This window comes from Pyxicephalus adspersus, chromosome 1 (genome assembly GCF_032062135.1).
Source record: "Pyxicephalus adspersus chromosome 1, UCB_Pads_2.0, whole genome shotgun sequence".
Taxonomy (NCBI): domain Eukaryota; kingdom Metazoa; phylum Chordata; class Amphibia; order Anura; family Pyxicephalidae; genus Pyxicephalus; species Pyxicephalus adspersus.
Genome location: NC_092858.1, coordinates 103,192,370 through 103,213,561, shown reverse-complemented (window position 1 = coordinate 103,213,561; position 21,192 = coordinate 103,192,370). Strand labels below are relative to the sequence as shown.

Genomic DNA, 21,192 nt, shown 5'->3' with positions numbered 1-21,192 from the left:
ATGGATAGAGAACTGGCTTAAAGATCGCATCGCAGAGAATAGTGATTAATGATTCATACTCTGAATGGTCTAAGGTTATTAGTGGTGTACCCCAGGGTTCAGTGTTGGGACCTTTACTGTTTAACATCCTTATAAATGATATAGAGTTTCGGATTAAAAGTACCATTTCTGTGTTTGCAGATGACACCAAACTATGTAATGAAATTAAGTCCATACAGGATGTCTAAAATCTACAAGCAGACCTGGATGTACTGTTTGATTGGGCAGCCAAATGGCAAATGACATTTAATATAGATAAATGTAAAGTTATGCATTTGGGGGGACTAATAACATGCATGCTTCATAGTGTCTAGGGGGAATACATTTGGGGGAGTCAGAAATGGAAAAGGATCTGGAGGTTCTGGTAGATCATAGACTTAATAACAGCATGCAATGCCAAGCTGCAATATCTAAACCTAGCAAAGTACTTTCTTGTATTAAAAGAGGAATAGACTGCAGAGATGGAAACATAATCCTGCCCCTGTACAAAGCATTGGTCAGACCACATCTGGAATATGCAGTCCAGTTTTGGGCACCAGTTCACAAAAAGGACATTGTGGAATTGGAGAGATTGCAGAGAAGGGCAACTAAATTAATATATTGAATGGAGGAGCTCAGCTATGACGAGGGATTCACTGAACTGAATCTATTCTCCCTTGATAAGATATGATCACCCTATATAAATATATAAACAGTTGATATAGAGAACTCTCCTCCCAATTATTCACTTTGAGACCATTACAAAGAACAAGAGGGCACTCTTTGCTTCTGGAGGAAAAGAAGTTTAAGCTCTGGATAAGGAAGGGATTCTTCACTGTAAGGTCTGTGAAAATGTGGAATCAGATCCCTCAGGAAGTAGTTTCAGCAACTACTATAGATTGATTTAAGAAAAAGCTGGGTGTTTTTCTAGAAGCACAGAATTTAACTCGGTATTAAGGCTTTAAAGTAAAAATAACAGTGACTGTTGATCCAGGGAACATCTGATTGCCTCATGGAGTCAGGAAGGAATTTTTTTCCCCAGCTGAAGCAAATTGTACCAGGGTTTTTTTTTCCCTTCCTCTGGACCAACTATGTCTTATACGGTTTTTTATCTGGGATATGTTTATTTCCCTAGTGGTTAAACTTGATAGACCTATGTCTTTTTTCAACCAAACCTACTTTGTAACTATGTAGTATGACAGCTTGGACAACCATATATAGTACTTGCTTTAAAAGCAACATTTGAGTTTTTTTCACATGTAAAAGTGCTATGGTTACCACATCTTCTCATGATCAACCAACTACATATGTTGTAAGAAATCGTCCATAGCTAACTGACTTGGCTATTTATTTTTTTCATTGTTTACTAAATGCAAAAGGAAAAGAAGCACCCTAGAATTGTTTGTCAGTTGTTAAAATCACCTTCTGAATGGTCTAATTTGTTTTCATGATGGAGCAAGGGGGAAGAAATTGATTAATGGTTGAATGCAACGCCTGGTAACCACTGCCTGCTAACTGTCTATGAGAACTGTTCAAGTGATCAAGCTCTTAGAAAAATATTTTGTAACAAATATATATTTTTAGAGGCGGCAATTTTTGGTTTGTGCTGAAATTTCTTTATTTATTTCATCAAATTGTGGTAAATTACATTGTTAATTACAGTAAAATCATCCAAGATGTTTTTTTATTTTACTGCCAAATATGTAGTATACATTAAACAAAAAAAGAGAAATGTATTTTCCACTGGCTATAAAAGTATCCTTAAAACTAAAACCAAATTGCCTGGTAATAAATATGGTAAATTCAATTATATGCAGTTGTTTTCCCTCCTTAACTAAACTGTATTTCACACCATGACGCCTGTTTCAGGGTATTTTACCTGTAATTACCAGCAATTACTTGTAACTAGTCATCTGTTCTTGAGGCTGCCTTTTGCACACAACATAAAACTGCATTTTTAGGAAAATACATGTCTGTGGCCAGGGTGCATTATGGCCTAGTGTTGTGCAATAAAATCAGCCAGCCAATATTTCAAATTTGGTAACATTTATGTATTTTTTCTTTAACTCCTATAACCTTAAAGTCATCAAGGTTAAATATGGACCCTTTGATGGCTTTTATTTTGCACATGTTCTATTGCACTTGGATCTTTCTTTTTATGAATGACAAGATTTTTTTATAAAAAGTGCATTGCCATTTATCTGTAGAACACAAGGATAAAAAGATTCCAGGTTTGCTGGATCATCCAGCTTCACTGATGAAATTGTATCCTCGCCAGCCTTGGAGATTTATTTAATTAGGCCCGATATTCTTGATATTGAAGACAGTATTAATTTATCTAGATGTCTCAGGATTAAAAATGACAAACTGTATTCCTGAAAGTAAAAACCTGTCATCGCCTTTGCTGGATATCACAGCTGCTTTCTTACAGTCTTTGCGGGCCAGATTCGTTTCCTATCGTAGCAGTGAGCCAGATCATCTATGTTAGTGTTTGAGCTTACTAGCTTAGCTGAAAATAGTAGTGTGCATGTGTCAAAAATGCATAAAGGCATGCTCAGTAAAAGATGTGGAGAGGTGACACCTCAGAGAAATGCAATCATATCAATATGTATAATTAGCTTTTACCTTTATTTCTACATTGTAGCTCATGATATTTGCTCTGATAATCAGAAATAAGGCTCAAAATCAGAAGCTACTATAGTTGTAGTGAGACATTTATGGCCAGCAGTAGATACATAAAGATTTTTAGCGCTAGAACTCTACCTTGAAAATAATGATACCATGAGCTGGACTGCAGGTTATAAACCCATAAAATAAAGGCTTTAAAAAGCAGGCAAATTGCACTACTAGAAGGTTTATAAAATGCTTTTAGGGCCATGAGCATTTCTGTTTATCTGGAGGATTACCTGTTAATCTGTGGCTTTACCAATTTATTATGTCCAATATTGCATTTTGTTTTCAAAGTGTCTAAAAACACTCTTTGGTTGTCTCTTAGACATTTAGGCTATGTACACTCGTTAGATGATCATTACCCAAGACAAACGGTCATGCTAATCTCGAGCGAGAATCTGTCATATGTACAGTGGTCGCCCAATGTCTTTCACGGACGGTCAGGATGATTCCACGAACCACCCATTGAGGACAAGCGCTATACAAGTCAAGGGAGGAGCTGCTCCCCCATTCTCCTTTCCCCCTTCCGTCATAGAACAGAATGGGTGCTGTATACAGCACTCATTCGTTTATCTGTCACTATGTGTTGTTGGAAACAATCATGAAGGATTGTTTCATTGGATTAGTGTTTCCCAGGTAGACACATGTAGACATGAGTTAGAATTTAGTTTAAGATATTTTAAGTAGATAACCTAGTACCCCAAGGAATATTCACAAAGGGAAAATGTAACAATGACAATATTTTCTAAATGGAACAGAAGTGACAAGTGAAGGCTAAATATTGCAGACTAACTGTACAGTCAGTTTTCAAGTAACCCTAAAGAATGTAGGTAACAAATTATTGCTATGGAGCAGTTCATATTGGACCATGTTACTTTGATGTTTTTCTTTTTTGACAGCCCAGGACATCTAGCTGCAAGGCAATCATAACATAGCATGTGACAGGACACCATGGTGGGACTTCAGAAGCAGTGTTGGAAAGCTGCTGAAGATAAGACTTTTTCCTGTCACGTGGCTGAGCCCTTGTTTTATAAATCAAACACATTGCAAAGTTTTATTTAAAAAGTGATTTTAAGTGATCATTTTAGACTGAATTTTTCATCCAGACTATGTCAATACTTTTTATGATTTCCATTATTGATTAATATAGAACAAAACAACTTGATTGAAAGTCAGTAAACTGATCAGTTATTAACTTATATAGTTGTGTTTTCAACTCCCCCTCCCAACAGCTTTTTCTAGTTTCATTTCTCAGCAACAGTACTGCTTGCAGCACAGTTTATTGCTTAATTCTATTTACTTGGAAAGGCCGCACCCCATCCCTCTTTTACCACCCCCTCACATCCTTTCTTACTGTAAGTGACTCAGGTAACCTGATCCTGTGGAATGCAGCCAGAAACACCTGTTTGATAAGCAGAAACAGCTCACCTCTCATAATCTTAGAAATACACGCTACCTAAGCTATGCATAGCTCTAAAAGATAGTAGTTTCTTAAACCTTGCTAGCTTTACCCATGTTCTTCTTTATAAAAAGACAAATGTTTCCCCAACACCCCGTGGAGAACACCAGTTATCTGTTACAGTGCTATCCATTACGATTTCTATTGTTAGGAAATATAATCCTTGTACAACTCAATTAGTGTTGCCAGTAGGCAAATCCTCTTATTTTGTAGGCTAGTGATGTGATACTTATCTGAAAATTCCCATGAAATACCTTCACTTGAAAAAAAAAAACTTGAAAAATAAAAAAAAAACCCTTCCTGGTTCACTGTATGTTGAACACCTGAAGATCTGCTTTGTGTGTCTGTGCTTAGGACAGAAGGTTAAGACATTGTTAGTTTTCTCACACCAGCCACTGTCCAGTCTTTAGCTCCAGATGCTTGGTAATCTTCTTGACTAGGGTAGTGCAGATCACATGCCTCCGTTCAATTTGTCCTTTACCCCTCCCCTCATTCTATCGTCCCCCCAACCATACTTACCATACCTCTTTATACTTTCATTACCTTTACATACCTTTGCTTGCCAACCTCCCCCTCTAGCACCTTGGACTTAAAATTGGCTAGAAAGCAGCCGTTTATTTATTTTTATTATTATTATTAATATTATTATTATTATTATTAATAATAATAATAAACAGGATTTATATAGCGCCAACATATTACGCAGCGCTGTACAATAAATAGGGAATAATTAACATACAATTTGCATAAATAACCATAAATAATTTTAATAACCATAAATAACATTGATAACTATTATAACTATTGTAGAAGCTATAAATAACTCTAAATACCTCTAAATATTACCTTTTAATAACCCCCAACACATACAGAATTATTAACACCCCCCAAACTTTTGACTATTCTTTTAGTCTACTTCACTGAGTTAATTTAACCAGGCTGCAGGTCTTGAAAGGTAAAGCCCGCCTCCAGTTGCAATAACTTCAACTCACCATTACCACCGTTATTGCCCCTAGGCCCAACCCTGCCTCAGGGGCCCACCCAAACCAACCTAAAGGGGAACACCACCATCCAGGATGCCTCCTCCACCAATAAATTACCACAGGGCACTTACCTTCCCCCAGACCCCAACCACCACAGCGCCCAAGAGTGATTCTCACCCTTGAGCACCCCTCCACACACAAAGGGCCCGTTGCACCCCATCCTGTAGACCCAAGAACCTACCCACCTCCTGATTGACCTTGATTCTACCTCTAACCTTGATTCCTTCTAACGACCTCGCATTCCTCCAACTAGTCCTCCAAATTATATCTGACCACACAATCAGCATGCCAAGAAATTCTACCTGCAATCTCAAAAAATCTAATTGTACATATCGGATCAGCTCCCTTATAGCTTGGTTCCCAAGGTCGTTACCTCCTGCATGTACCACCAACACATTGGGAGGCCTATCCAGCCCAGAAAATTTTCCTGCAATCCCAATCCACCTCACAGTGGCATCAGGCCTGGGCACCCCCAGCTGCCATCCGTCCACCCGGACCTCGGCTCTCCTGGCACCCCACCACACATAAGAATGTCCGAGGATCCACACCAAGCCTAGTTCACCACCTGGAATTACAAAAAAAACAAAACGTGCCAGCCCAAAATTCATTATCATTCATATTATTATTCATATCATTAACCACCCCTCCCCCTCATGAAGCCCCCTGCCACCTTAAAGCAAATGAGGCCTAACATACAATTTAAAAAGCTTCGACTCCCAAGGCCCAATTCTTCTGATCACGACTCCCCCACTCCCCACCTAGCCGCCTCTGTGGCCACCCCTATCCTAAAGGAATGCGATGAGTAAGCTTTTTTTCCCGCACCCCTAGCCTCCCCAAAACCCTGATGAAAGACCGCCATAAATTAAAAGCGTGACAAAAACTGCCCATTTTCGTGAACCAAAAGAGGACCTTCTCCCTGTGGTCTGACCTTCCTCCAATGCACTGAATTCCTCCAATGCTTGCACCAGACAAACCCAAGAGCCATGCAAACTAAAGAACTCTATCATAAAACCTTTCCAAATTGATCTGCCTTGGACTTCCTAATCTGCAAACTCACCTCGTTCGGACAGAAAACCAAATCCTCCACCAAGATCCCTCCCGGTCGATCCTTGGACGGGCTCACCAACTCTCCTACCCTCATGGCCCCAAAAGCTGTAACAAAGGCAGCCCTAAACAGTAAAACTTCATACCTCCCAAAACACATTTCTTTCAGTTTCCCAACCAAATCGTGTAATAACTCAAAAGATACTGGCCTCCTACTATCCTGCACACTCTTACCTTTTCTATATCCTTTAAGACCTTGCTGCACCAGGAATGCCTTGGTCACATCTATCATCCCCCTCAACTTAAACCCAAACGCCAAACCAGCCACCAATCTATTTACCAACGCCACTGATGCTCCTTCAGCATAACTAAACCCTCCACACGTGGGGACGAAAAGGGACCACTCATCCTACCCAAACTTACCTCCTTGGCCAATTTACCCTTCACCACTTCTGGAAATCTCAGTGCTGACTTCCAATTCTGAGGCTCGCGTGCAAAACCAGCCACAGCGCTGGGGATCCAAAATCCCACTGAAAACCCCTCCTTAACCTCCTGAGCGTTACACTGAGGTCTAGATTTCTGTACCAAAAGTGATCCATTGTTTTTCATGAAATTTTTTTTTTAAATTGTAGACCTGTAACTTACAGAAATATGTCCGAACAGGGGTTCTAGTAGATATTATGAATATAATTCTATTTGAATTTCCCGCACACGCGCCGACGTCATCACGCACGCAGGGAGGAGCCGTCCGTTTTTTTTTTCTCCGCCGGACGGCTTCTCCCTTCAGAGATCATCCGGCGCTGGAACGAGAAGGACGTCGGACGATCAGGGGGACCAGGTAAGAAGCCGGCCGGCATCTTGTGTCCCGCTGGCTGGCATCTTGTGTCCCGCCCGGCCGGGCGGCAGAACACAAGATGCCGGCCGGCGTAACACAAGATGCCAGCCGGCATCTTACCGGTCCCGCTGGCACCCGACGCTGGAGAGGGAGATCGACGGACAACGCTGGACGTAGGACGACGCTGGAATACGAAAACGACGCTGGATGAGCACAGGGGGACCAGGTAAGTAAGGATGGGAAAAATCTCGGGGTTAACCATCCTTGCAATTTTTTTTGTGCCCGAACGAAGGTCGGGCTTAACGGCAAGGTGGTTAAGGACCTTGGCTGCCACCTTGTTTGGGTATTTATCTAAAAAGGGGAGCATCCTTGCGACCCTCACCGGCGACGCCCCCTTTTCCAGCACCCTCCTTGTTCCTTCCGGAACCCTGCTTGAAACATCTCGCCAATCCGTGATTGCCCCGACAGCCTGAACATTTGTGGCAAAAAAGACACCCCCCCCCTCAAACTTACAACACTCTTTGTTATAAAGCCAGCACACCCCTTTCTTCTTACTCCCGACCAGCGGCTTATTGACCTGTGGCCCGCCGGTCCCCCCTTGAAAGGACTGACTGCCCCCTTGCCTACCTATAGACAAGCTTATCAACCTCATCCACAATCCTATGTCCTTGGGGTCCCATCCTAATGACCACCGCACCGCCTTCCTCTGGTGGAACTGCTCGTCATATCTCAACCAGCATGCTGTCCCATATTGCCTATATGCTTCTTTCCGTATCCAGATAACAAATAAGTGCCACGCACTGATAAGGCTTTTTCTCACTAATTACGCATGCTAAAATGCTAAAAGCCTGACTCCAATTGAGAAAAGTGCACGGGATTAACCAGTGTCTCCTTTGTTCACTCACCTTCCACCCTTCCCCCTCTGCCCCCCTTTCCAATTTAAACCTTTCAAGTGGCAATAATGAAAAAATGTCTACATATTTGCCTTTTAAAATCTTTTCCCGCACCTCCTCTTTCAACTGACCCCCCAACGGCCCCTCAAAGCACACATACACCTCCCCCCGGGCCGCATCACTAATTTCATTCCTATCTCTCCCCCTCCCAACCTGGTGCATTACCACCTTCACTGCCATTCCTTTCACTTGCCCCCCCAACACAGCTCCCCCTACAACCGGACCTCACTTCCTCCATACTGCTGATTCCCCCTCCACTGCTGTTTGACCTAACCCCCTCTCCCCCACCTGTTTCTCCCCCTGCACCCATGACCTGGCTCACCCCTCACTCCCCCCACTTGCAGATCCCCCAGAACCTCCCAACCCTGTGTCCTCAGCACTTGCCACCTCCCCTCCTCCCCTCTAACCTGCGGACCACCTCCCTCAACCCAGCCAACATTTCCTGAACCCCCCCACCGGAACGCGAGGCCCCAGCTTCAGGTGCGGCCTCCCCTAACATAGCCGCACCACTTCTCAATCAGGGGCTGCGCCCCGTACTGGCCAGAGCCCCCTGCCACGTGTTTCATGCTGGGACCTCTCTTTACTTGAGGCCCCAGGCACAGGCAGGGCCTCCTTGCGATCGTACAGGGGGCTGCGTTCCCTGCCAGCTACAGCTCCCTTTCCTGAACTCTGCCTGTAAAGGGGATTCCTCCCTGACTTGGTGCTACCCGGGGCAGATCTGCGCCTGGCAGCCTGACCAGGGTCCCTAGAGGGGCTCCCATAATGACGCTGAGTTCTGTTTAAGGGTTCCGGACTCAGAGGGCGCAACCCTTCTAATCTAACTCCTGAGGGTTCCCCAACATTACCCTCTACTGCTTCAGCAACCCTAGCCTGCAGGCAGGCCTCAGTGTGAAGCCACTGAGCTGACCCATTAATGTGTCAAAAGACTCCATTAGTCCAATCCTGCCTCTTTCCCAAATTTTCTTCTTGTAAAAACTGTGACGACTTCCGTCACAGCCCTCCTGAATCTGTGCCCATTCTCCAACCCCCCCCCCCCCCCTTTCCTTTCGTCCTATCCCCTTTTTGCTCCTCCAAAAGCATCTTTCAAATCTTTAACTCTTTCTCCCTCCTTTCCTTCTACTCCCCCCCCTCTCCTTTCTAGCTGGGCAGCCCCTTACACCCCTGTCATGAAGGCCCAGCTCTTATATCTTGCTATGGGCCTTTCTTTACCAGCTTTTCTAACCACTGGGCACGCTCCAGGTGTTATTCAGGACTGATAAATTTACACTTTGGGTTGGTCAATCATCATGGGGCTTTAACGGCATTCATTTTGTGCGACTCGATATTAATACAAAACATACATAAAAATTGATTTCCATAAAATCAAGACTGATGCAGATAGGCTTAAAGCTTCAACGCGTTTCTCGGAACTCGTCCGCTTCATCAGGAACGGGTTAAGCTTGCAATTATAAGTATAATTTATACAATATCCCATATTACATTACTCTATTTGTATATCCACAGTATGTCAATACTTACTTCTATCTCCACAATCCTTTCCTCCACTAGATCACACAGACCAATGGAACCAATTCCTTTCAAATGTAAAATCATGCAGCACAAAGTGACAGGACTAGGATAAAAAACATAACAAACTTCAGAGATCATTTATAAATCAGTCAATGAATATTAATTCATTGTGTGTTCGGACCTCATCCCATAAAAATGAATGAAATGTAATTCCAATTAATTTCACCCAAATCAAAAGTGAAAGTACACCAAGCTCTAATCCATAAACTACAAATCTATAAATATCCATAATAGTGTATAACCTCCAATAACCACTATTCAATCATTATTGACAAAATATCCCATTTAGTCTCACCGTTTTGAGAATGTGACAGTTCCAGTGCTTCATTGCCATCCATTCTTAAAGTGAACAGAAAAACATATATACCATAAACAAATAATAATTAAAAATATATCATTCCCCCCAAAAAAATCCACATATATGGGCCCCATAACATCTGTAAAAACTCATATATCATAGCTACCCATTATACTCATACTTATTAGTGCTTATCCTGCCATAGAGTGTCTATTGCCTTAATAGTAAGCATTATTCACTACTATGTTTATGGTAATTACATTATTTACATCAGAAAAGGTTACTATCCATCTGATTATGGGGCAACTATACTCAAATCATCGTATGTTGGCATCTTTAAAAGTCCTGCTTCAGTATCCAGCAATATAATTATCCACTTACTTGTTCACAGATGCACCGCAAATACTCTCAACACTGACCAATGATTCCTCCCTCACCTTCTCCCATTTGTATTGTCTGCATAGCCACTGGCGTTCCTCGTGGCTGCACGAGGTCGCTCTCACATCCAGCGGCGTTAGCCTCTGCACTTGCCGCTCGCGTAGATGATTGACACCAAGTGAGCCCGCAGAGACAGAAGACCACTCCTCCACCTGTAAAATTATTGTAATGAATTAATAGGTAATGCCCTGCAAACATTTTAATATTGCTATTCAAGACTATACAGTTTATGATCTTCAAAATGAGAAGGAAACTGTGTCAGCTCCCTGACTTTTCAAGTATTCTACAATTCCCGATTTGTAAAATTCATCTTATTTATCATATACAGGGTAAATGGACCATATGGATGAACCACAGCATGTTGCTTGGGAAACATCATCCAACCCAATAATAACTTACAATCTCCAGCAAGCAATGGTAAATCAAGGTTTCAAAAAGTCCACTTAAACATATAAACATGTTGTTATTAATATTTCTAATGGCAAATAATTTTTGCTCCCCCAACCGAATACTATATCCTTACTTTTACTGGATTCTTTTTTGCCACAGCAATCAACATACTGATGATCGCCTCAGTTTTTGCTAATAATACACGAGGGGGTGCTGAGAAGTTCCTGGCTTTGCCCAGAAAAAAGAGAGCCAGAGTTATGAAATAACACATTTATTCAACATATTCCCCCCTGAGACTGATGCACTTGGTACAGCGTAGTTGCAGCTTTTCTAGACCGTTCAAATAAAAGTCCTTTGGTTGGGCCGCAAACCAGCTCTCAGCAGCATCTTTGACATCAGAAATGTCCTCAAAACATCGCCCCTTCAGGTGTATTCTTCAAATCGGGGACAGATAATTATCCAAAGGGGCCAGGTCAGGTGAGTAGGGGGAATGGTGGACCAATTGGTAACCCAGGGTGTTCAATTTGGCTGCCACAATATTGGATGTGTGCGCAGGTACATTGTCCTGCAGAAAATGGATCCCTTTAGTCAACTTTCCATTTAGTTCACAAATGTTTGAGCATAATAATATTATCTCTCCATTAACAGTCATTTACTGTTTTTTCGTTCTTTATGGGGTTCGTCAACAAGCTTCATCATAAGAACTTGTCATGATAGAGATTACATGTTGATTCTCGCTGTTACTGTTTTTTTTTTTTTTTTTTTAATTTAATCCCTGGGGATTGAGACTATCACCGCTTTTGAAAGTGACAGGACCTGCATGCTTTTCAGATGTACTACACTTTTGTTTCACAGATGTTCCATGCAGATAAATCACTCTGTTTGCCTTCTGGTTATGATATCTGGTACCACTCAGGGCGTACTAGTTAACCACTAATGAATGTCACCCCAGGGTTTCAGATATGTTGCTCTGATTATCCTCTGTTTATGTTTCCTGACACAATATAGGGAATACTGGTTGAAAACTAGTGAATGTTTCCTCATAGTTTACATAGATATTGGTGGTTGAGACCTTAAATCTCCGCAAATGTTGTTGAATTGTATTTAATTTTATTTTTAGGGCTGTGGACATAGTCACAGCTCCGCATGCCATTGCTTGCCCTACCCCCCAAATAGGTTGCTCCACCTCATTAGAGGTTTAGGGCTTGTTTACATTAAACTAGGGCCCCCTAACAGGTACTTAGGACCTTTTTGGTACCCTTGTCTCACCCTTTCCCCCTTCCTCCAGATTTTCTTTAAAGATATCACTGAGATCTCCCCCTCCCTTTTTTTCTCTTTTAATTTACCTATACCAAGCACATAAGTTCAATTTATTTTTAGGTCTTGCCAAATGTCTCTGCAAATTACTTCCCTAACGCTAAAGGTTTAAATTTTGCAAATTCCGTCAGTGGCCTACATAGGGGGTCTATAGAGCCATGCATTTTGCACAGGAGAGGGCTTGGATGCCCCTAACTTACAAACTGAAAAAGACTTGCCGAACTTGAATAGTGCCTAATCCAACTTACCTCTTTAGATCACTTCCTCGAGCGCAAAACTTCTGTCGCCAGCTACTGCTTTTAGAGATGCTGTGCCAATCGATAGACCCACTCAGAGGTACCCTGTCCAATGCATATCGACTTTTACTCACAGTACATTCACAAAATACACCCAGTTTTGTATCCAAATGGGAAGATGATTTTGGCATGAAATTTACTGATACGCAACAAAATGCAATGCTTTTTTTTAGTCACAAGGCGTCCATTAGCAACAAATACCAGGAGACTAATTATAAACTGGTAACCTGTTGGTATAGGACACTTACTAAACTAGCTAGAATATTTCCTGATGTAGATAATACCTGCTGAAGATGTACTTCAGGGCCAGGTACCCTGCTGCATGTCTTTTAGACTTGTTCAAAGCTAACCCCTTTTTGGAACGAAGTGGCATAAATAGTCTGCAAATTCATGGGGCTAGATATTAGAAATAGACCTGAGTTGGCACTTCTTCACATCTCCAACTTGTCACAAAAGGCCTACAAGCGTTCATTGCTACGACATTTGTTGAACGCAGCTAAGGAGTGTATACCAGCTAATTGGAAATGTGACAAACCCCCAACAATTAGTCAATGGCTGCGGAGGGTAGGGGATATATACTTCATGGAGGATATGATGACCTCGGGATCGATTAGTATAGGAAAATTTACGCGACTTGGTTCAGCTGGATCCATTTTATCACCACCACTGCTTATACCACACTACTGCAACCCTCTCAGGCCAACTCAGAGTCTCCCTGAATGACCTAAGAGGGGAACATTCTATATCTCAATATCTTTTTTCTGTTGAGCGATATTTAGTCAGAGACATAACTGCTTGGGATCTCCCTCTCCCTCCTATTTTCCTCCCCCCTTCTCTTTTTCCATTAAGGTTCATAGTTTAATTATATACCTCCTTTGTCCTTCTTTTTTTTTTTCGTTTATATATGTTTCCAAAATAAAAAATGAACTATGGTACATACATACGGTATATAAAGATACTACGGATTGCAAATAACTTGATGTGGTATAAATCATACATCTGTCATATTCAAAATGTAAACAACATTTTTTGTACTTCTGTTATGATGTTAATGTTTAATCTACTTGTGTCTCAATAAAAAAATTCTTTAAAAAAAAAACAATTCACAAATTTTTGTGCATGCACTGTCCAGATGTATTGTTACTACAGATAGGAAAATGTCAGACATCGAATAAACAGAATGATTTTACAGAGCGATTACCCAGACTGATACTTGTACAATCTCTTCAATTACAGGGGTTGACCAACTATGCTCAATAGATTGTTTGCAATAGATTCACAAAAAAAGGACTGGGACCATGACAGTTTCATGTTTATATTTAACTTTAATTTTTTCTGTTTAATCCTTTTTTTTCTTTTAATTTCACATCTTTTTATACAATTACATAACTGGTAATGTTTTAAATGTTTACACTTAATCTTTATTTTTAAAACATTACATAACAGTATACACATAAAAATATCTCCATATCAAAAATATACTATTTACATGACAGTCCAGCTGAATTGTTAGAAGTATACAAAAATAAGTTGAAATAGTAGAAAAAGTGCTCAGAGAAAGTTTTAATCCGTGAAGAAGGTAATATTTACAAGAATATTTATACTGCGGATACATATCTAACTAACATCATCTAGCCTTTAATAAGGCTAAAACTTCCTTTCTGTATACAAATCAGTATAGTTAAACAACACTGTGTAAAGTGTACTGCATTCATGTGTCCATTTAACCTATCAGCTTTCAAAAATTTGACATCAACCACCAAAAAAATCTGTTTTCTGTTAAAAGGGTTGTTGATTTTTCAAGGAAAGCATATTTTGAAAAAATAGACCAGAGGGTATTAAAAATCCAGACTGTGGTCAATACTCCATACAAAAGGAATCTGTTTACAGATTGGGTCTAAAACGATCCAATCTGATAGTCATACTGTGCTTAGGTAGCTTTTGAAAGTCTAGAACCTTAAAAGCTTACATATTCAATATATATTCAAAGCACTTTTCTATGCTTAAAGTTAAAAAAAAAATGTGAGGAAGAAGATATCCAATACAAAAATAAAACTGGTTTACAACAACCTACAGAAGCTAATACATCAGCTTAAGAATTTGGCACCGTAATGATGCTACATCAATGTCCTTTAAAAAAGGTTGAGGTCTAACGTAAATTTGCACAGTGGAAGAATATCCACACTAAGTATCTTCCATTCTACATTTAACATCATTGGGACACTTTGTCACTCAACCTCCATCCAGTGGAGTTCTTCCCAAATTTATATACAAGTCTGCGTCCATCTACACGTTCGAGGATTTCCCGTTTATAGTAGTACCTGTAAAGATAAGAATAGCATATTTATTGACACATCAACCAACAATTTTCAGGATCATACACTCACTTATGTATTATCTTGGGATTACCACTCCTGCTATTTGGTAACATTGCTAACTTCATTGCCTTGATGGCGGAACCTATTGCTTTTTTCTTTATCTATTTCCTCTCTAGATAAACGGTAATTAGTACTGCAGGTTTATGGAATTAAAACTTTTGAACTTTTACCCTAGCTGTTTATTGTAATTTTGCTTTTTATGATGTCAAAGAACACTATTGAAAATCCTTTGCTAGTGACACCAACCTCATAGCTCGACTGAGTTTTTCATATGTCATACTGGCATTCTTCTTCTTTTGTCCCCACAGTTGTGCCACCGCCTCTGAACGAAGGAATTTGAAGACCCCTTCAGTTCTGTCCTCCCACTTCAAAAGGCCATCATTCAAATCTGGATTCAACAAGATATCCCGAATAAACTCCCAAAGGTGTGTACCACGTGCTGCTAGGAAAAAATATTGGAAAAATATAAAATGTAGCCACTTGAATGTGGCATAAGAGTTCCTTATTGTATGCATAAAAGTAAGGGGGGTGTAATTTTATAATTGTGAAAAGCAATTATCCATACCATTTATTTGGTTTAATTTTTTCCAGTGCTTGTTGAAAAAAAAATACCAAAACGGTTTTGTTGTTTTAGGCAACAGCCATATATCCCCTTTGATCTGTTTAAAAAGTTTGTTCTAAACAATTTAGAATAATGTTCCTTCTTTACTTACAGTGCTTGCTTTTCTTTGTCTCCAGGATGTCTCTGCAGTCTGAGTTTAACTTTCTAGGTCTTCCCCGCCTTCTCTTGTTTGGTGTGCCATCACTTTTGTTTGAGAAAACATCTAATTGGGAAAGAAAAAAAATCAAGCATATTATAATAAAACAGCATAACACACTAAAACCCATTGTATATGTTTTTACCAGATATATTTATTTACCAGATATATATATTTACATGTATTAATTACCATTGCACTTCTCATACTAATAATGGGTTGTTTTATTTTTATGCAACCCCTACTCTTTAGGCCAGGTCCACATTTTTGGTGCAGTAACACCTTACCTTGAATGAGGCCAGCAAAACCTTGACATGCTGCAGGGCAGGTATTTTGCCTTGTTGCATTGGATAGAACCTTAGCACACCACATACTTAACATGTGTTATTATATGATCAGCTTGTGTGTGTGTTACCTCATTAGGTATCCTTTACTATCCATGCTTCTACTTAGCAAATCAGCTACCTATATTGTCAGGTAATAAATTTAGATAGAATCAAGTATGACCATATGTAGATCATCATTGCTAACCTCTCTTAATGCTCTGGCATTCGTTTTTGCCAAGTCACTACCCCTCAAAATTTTTAATAAAAATGATTCTAAATGTATACACATAAACAGGCATAAAACATGCATACTATTAATAAGGCACCTAAAAATATTACAATACTACAATATTCTCTCACCTTTGTTTAAACAAGTTTTGATGTCCATATCACTCCCTGCAGAAGAATCACCTGCTTGTGGACTATATGGCACTGTACCCGATAAAAGGAAAAAAAAGGAATTCAAAAGATGGAAAAGCTGAAAAGGTTCTACCAATATCACTACCAATAACACTTGCAAATTATTTATAGATCATAGATATGCTTACAAGATGCACATGATGCTGGGCTTGCTGGAGAGATTGGATCGGAGTAATAACCTGGATCTATGGTCCTATCTGCATAAAAGTCAATATCTGAAAAATAAAAAAAGACAGGGCTTTAAAACACCTAAATTGTGACTAAAAACCCCAGCACCATCTATTTTTTAAACATATATATATATATATATATATATATATATATATATATACTTTAAACTCTTTAGCAACATCACCCCAACACTAATTCTAAGGTTGCGTACCCATTTCCTTCTTGATTCCTTGCTGCAGTTGATCTTCGTTTCGGATTAGGTCACAGATCAGATCCCACACAAATGGATCTTCTAGAACAATATTGAAAAGTCATCAACTAAAGAAAAAACACCATGATATAAAATAGGAAAAAAAGAAAACTTAGTGAATGGAGTATTACCATCATCATCTCCGATTGAAGTATTTATAGATGGAGGAGTATGCCCTGTACAAAATAAAGGTTGGTATTAGTACAGCATAGGTACATAGACTAGTAGCTTTCAGAATAATTTACATTCAATTCATACCATTTAAAGCTATAAACTCCATAGTACCTTTATTTTAGTGGCATTTAAAAAAAAATAAAAAATAAATATATATATATATATATATATATATATATATATTTATATAATATGAATCTAAGCTCTCATTTATTTATAATAAAGGATCAATTTTATATACCATTGTTGTGTTGCAAGTATTGACAGCCTGGCATTAAATATATGCTTTTGCAGTTTATGTTTGGATGTTTTACTATGCAACAGCAATGGTAACTAGCATTATAACTGTAACCAATAGCACCTAACAAAAAAATTAAATATACTTGATAACTGAGGGAAACAGGCTGGAGTAAATACTTAATCTTTCCAACCCTTTCTTAGTTTGTGAAGTTTTACTTGACACCAATGTGTATGTCTTTGCACTTTTTTGTTTGCATCATAAGTACCATACAATATAGGGTTTATTCAGTTTTATACAATACTTACATTCTTTAAGCTGGCACAAATGATCATAAAGTTTGTCCCCAAGTCCTCCAAACATTGTCCTCATATCTTCCCTGCTGAGTTGACAAAGATGTTGTCCATCCATGTCACATTGCTTTAGATCTATAGTACTGGCATCCCACTTGTTCCTCTCTATACTGTAACTGAACCAGTCTAGAACTTGTGCCCTGGACCACAGGTTTGGTATGTTCTGGGCCCACCCAGATGGGTCACCTGCAAAAAAGGAAAAAAAAAAAAAAAGAATAAGAGATAACTTTTCAATTACATTTTTTAAGCACATGCAAACACTTAAGTGAAAAGGCTTATTCACATTGACGTGTTTATCACAGACGTGATCAAGTACCTAGAATCCCAACAATCATGTACAGTAACCGTTGTAAATCCGAGTAAAGTTACTTAAGTAAATCCGACCCTGAATCACTGCATTTCACTGAACTGCCCATCACAGTTTAGCAATTATGTCCACTATGTAATGTGGAGGCTTACGACCAATAAAACAATTAAAAGCATACACCGAGAAGATTTAAAGGTGCTTCAGTGCAAATGAATGGAAAGACAGGATGTTTTAATACTTTACATTACATGTTCTTACTTCGTTCTGGCAATAATATTTATATAGGACTTTGTAATTGCTCATCAAAAGATATGCAGAAAATAAATATTTTCAGAATTCCAATTCATGGTATATACCTGCCTCCATGTCATATTACATGGAAATATGAGGGTGTGAGTACATTTATCAGGTGTGGCTCTTGGTCTTCCCAGATGGGAATTTCCACAGCACAGCCCAAACCACACACACTCGTGACCGTAATTATATAACATCTATTATCTCTCGCTCTCTCTCTGTATATAAATATATATATATATATATATATATATATATATATATACACACACACACACGTTTCTGTATGTTTGCATCTTTGGTATCATATTACTTTCTTTTACCTGTTAATTCACTGCTCGGCTCTGGAATAGAAAATGTAAGGAACTTGTCATTCTCCGGAATGCTTATAGGGCCAGTGGGCACAGGAAGACCTTGCATTGGTGGATATAACGTTGTAATATAGTTTGTTAGGATGTTGCTCATGTCACATGTTGCTCCCGCCATTGTTCCTAAAGTATAACACAATAGAAACTTAGTCTAAAGCAACACATAGCTTTTCGTTTCTTAGCAGAAATCTGACAGTGGAAAGCTAAAAATATGTTTTTTGATCAGGTATTCAACCCTTTACATGATTTGCCTGTCTGCACTTGTACAGGTAAAATAAAATGTTATTGTATAATGCTTGCGTTAAGGAAAAAATAAAATCAGCCTTAAATGAATGTACTGAAGTACAACTAATAAAATACAAGAAAACCATAGTATATTATGTAGGAGAACGCAGCCCTCACTGAAATATAAAGTTAAGGTTAACATACCTTGACAGGTTTGCAGAATCAGGAACAATCCACAAAATGTAAGACAACTAAGAGGCTGAAACTATCAATAAGCTTATATACACCCAACCCATGTAACATGATTCCATCAGCTATATGCAGACTAAAGAATGGGACTTTCCCCAGGTGCGTTCTGTGAGTTCAGAGGCCGACGAAATTTGCATAGCAATCTTTGTCCAAACCTGGCTGAGGTGAAAAGGCGCAGGTGGTTTAATCATTGCCAGAGGCGACAGATGTACAAACATGACAATGTTTGCTATGCTACATCCAGCCATTACTTATGATATCTACTGCTGCTTCATATAACTACAATCCATAACCATTCTACCATTTTTATTACTGTTTCTTTAAATCAGTCTTTTCTCACATTTGTATTCCAAAAACAAATATATATTGTCAAAGCTCATAGCTCTTTGTCTCCGCTGCTCAGTTATCATTTAGCATTGTTCCCAGTTTCCTCATTGGACTGCAGAACACCTCCATTCTATGTTATGGTAGAGCAGAGATGTTCTGTGATACAAACAACACTTCCTGGCCTACCAGGTCAGTCTTGGGCCACACAACTCACAGGGCAGGAAGTAAACTTCCCATTACATACTGGGTTTATGAAAGCCATATCTCTTTGCACTGCAAGGAGAGTATGAGACGTGTATAGCAGCGAATAATGTAACCAAATTGAGCAGTGAGAGAGACTTAAGTATGGTTAAATAAAACTGGAATGTATTTGCTAGTCCAAAGTGTGTAATGTACATAATGTAGCGGTCAGGAGTATGTAACATACGTAGTGCAAGTGTCAAGTGTACGTAATATATATAGAGCAGGAATCAGGTTTATACAATGTACAGAGTGCATGGGATTAGGTGTTTATACGTACTGAGTGCAGGGTCATAAGTATGGCCCAGCTCATAGCACCTTCTAAGATTCATTACTTATCTTATTATACCTTACTCTGTTATCTCATCTTGTTGCTAGAACACAGTGTATATATATATATATATATATATATATATATATATACAGAATATAAATGTACCCCATATATATTCAATACATACACGTATACCTACTCATACATATACAAATAATACACACGCTTCATTCACATACTACATACATACACAAATTCACCAACCTCTCTGCTGGCATGCTTGGTTGTCTCTCCTTCATTTTCCAATGCCAAAGAGGGGGGAATGATGCTAAAGTGCTGTGGCTAGCTGAAAGCAGGTTATTAGATAGCCACAGACAGGGCCAATAATTTACCTTTGCAATGGGGTTCCCTCCACAATAAAAGACTTAAAAGCTTGTTTGGTTATGGTATAAATTAAAAATTATATTATCTTTCTCCTCACTCCCCCTAGCAGCTGATAATCCTTAGCACTCAAGGGATGTGAGTGAAATTCTGACATCCCCATGTACAATACAGAACCATTGGTTAGGTAGCTTGGAGGAGCTGCTTTGGGGACCAGTCCTCTAATGAAGCTGTCAGGAGCAAGGACGAAGGAATTTTATCTAATTAATATCTTCTAGACCAGTGTTTCTCAACCTTTTTACCACGAGGGTACCCCTTAAAATAACTTTCAGGCCTTCAGGGAACCCCTTCTTTAAATAACACTGGGGAACATTTTTTGTTGACTTCAATTTTTAAGCATATTTACAGTAAAATATGTATGCTGATTCTGAAAATGCAGTTAGTTTTCTTCTATCACGTCAGGTTTTTCTCTACCACTTATATTAATGCGATTATTACTGTAGCGTGGATTTGTATAGGCTATTCATTTACACGCAAGACAGTGTGGTCAGAGGTTGTGCGCTGCTCTACTTAGTGAATAATCCAATCTATAATTCAACTGAATGGCAACTATTTATTGATAGCTCAAAGCAGAGCTTAAAGTGTGTCCTCCTTCACAATGGCAATATATTTAGGTCAGTCCTAATTGGCCATTCAGTTTCTCTTTGTGAAAAATATGCAGACATAAAGAGAGTCATTGAGTTGTTGAAAATATCACCAACACAATTGGGTCATTTGTGTTGACCTTAATATGGTATGCTTCCTTCTTGATCAGCAACGCGGATACACCAAGTATCCCTGTTATCTGTGCATGTGGGACAGCAGAGCTCATGAGAGGCATTGGGTGGAAAGGAATTGGCCTCCAAGATCTGCCCTAAAACCAGGTGATCCAAACATTCTACATGAGCCACTTGATAATAGAAAGAATATTATATTCCCCCCTCTGCACATGAAACTGGGTCTCATGAAGAAGTTCGTTAAAGCTTTGCCAACTCAAGGAGACTGGAGAAAGTACCTAATTTTGGCATTTCCTAGCCTGAAAAAATAAAGGCCGGTGTGTTTGATGGTCCACAGATTTGGCAGCTCATCA

The 21,192-nt window shown here is 39.3% G+C and overlaps 1 protein-coding gene across 3 annotated transcripts; it reads right to left on the bottom strand.

Moving 5' to 3' along the window:
- Nucleotides 1-13,635: 13,635 nt before the first annotated feature.
- ELF3 (E74 like ETS transcription factor 3) lies at nt 13,636-18,925 on the bottom strand. 3 transcript variants are annotated; one of them, XM_072421930.1, is made up of 10 exons: nt 18,797-18,925; nt 18,323-18,490; nt 17,354-17,584; nt 16,765-16,809; nt 16,595-16,675; nt 16,341-16,427; nt 16,153-16,224; nt 15,422-15,532; nt 14,955-15,150; nt 13,636-14,651 (listed from the first exon to the last, which is right to left on the bottom strand). In XM_072421930.1, exons 2-10 carry the CDS (start codon nt 18,483-18,485, stop codon nt 14,543-14,545), a joined length of 1,095 nt encoding a protein of 364 aa, XP_072278031.1. In that variant the 5' UTR covers nt 18,486-18,490; nt 18,797-18,925; the 3' UTR covers nt 13,636-14,542. The 3 variants fall into 3 exon arrangements, with proteins under 3 accessions (XP_072278031.1, XP_072278041.1, XP_072278050.1); XM_072421940.1 differs by having other exon boundaries at nt 14,955-15,147; XM_072421949.1 differs by having other exon boundaries at nt 16,595-16,672.
- Nucleotides 18,926-21,192: the final 2,267 nt, after the last annotated feature.

What these genes read in the sequence shown, in the direction of transcription:
- ELF3 (XM_072421930.1), bottom strand. Translation starts at nt 18,485, where the DNA reads ATGGCGGGAGCAACATGTGACATGAGCAACATCCTAACAAACTATATT. An exon ending in GCCGAGCAGTGAATTAACAG is followed by an intron (nt 17,585 to 18,322) that starts GTAAAAGAAAGT and finishes CCTTTTTTGCAG; the next exon opens with GTGACCCATCTGGGTGGGCC. An exon ending in CAAAACTTGTTTAAACAAAG is followed by an intron (nt 15,533 to 16,152) that starts GTGAGAGAATAT and finishes TTTCCCAATTAG; the next exon opens with ATGTTTTCTCAAACAAAAGT.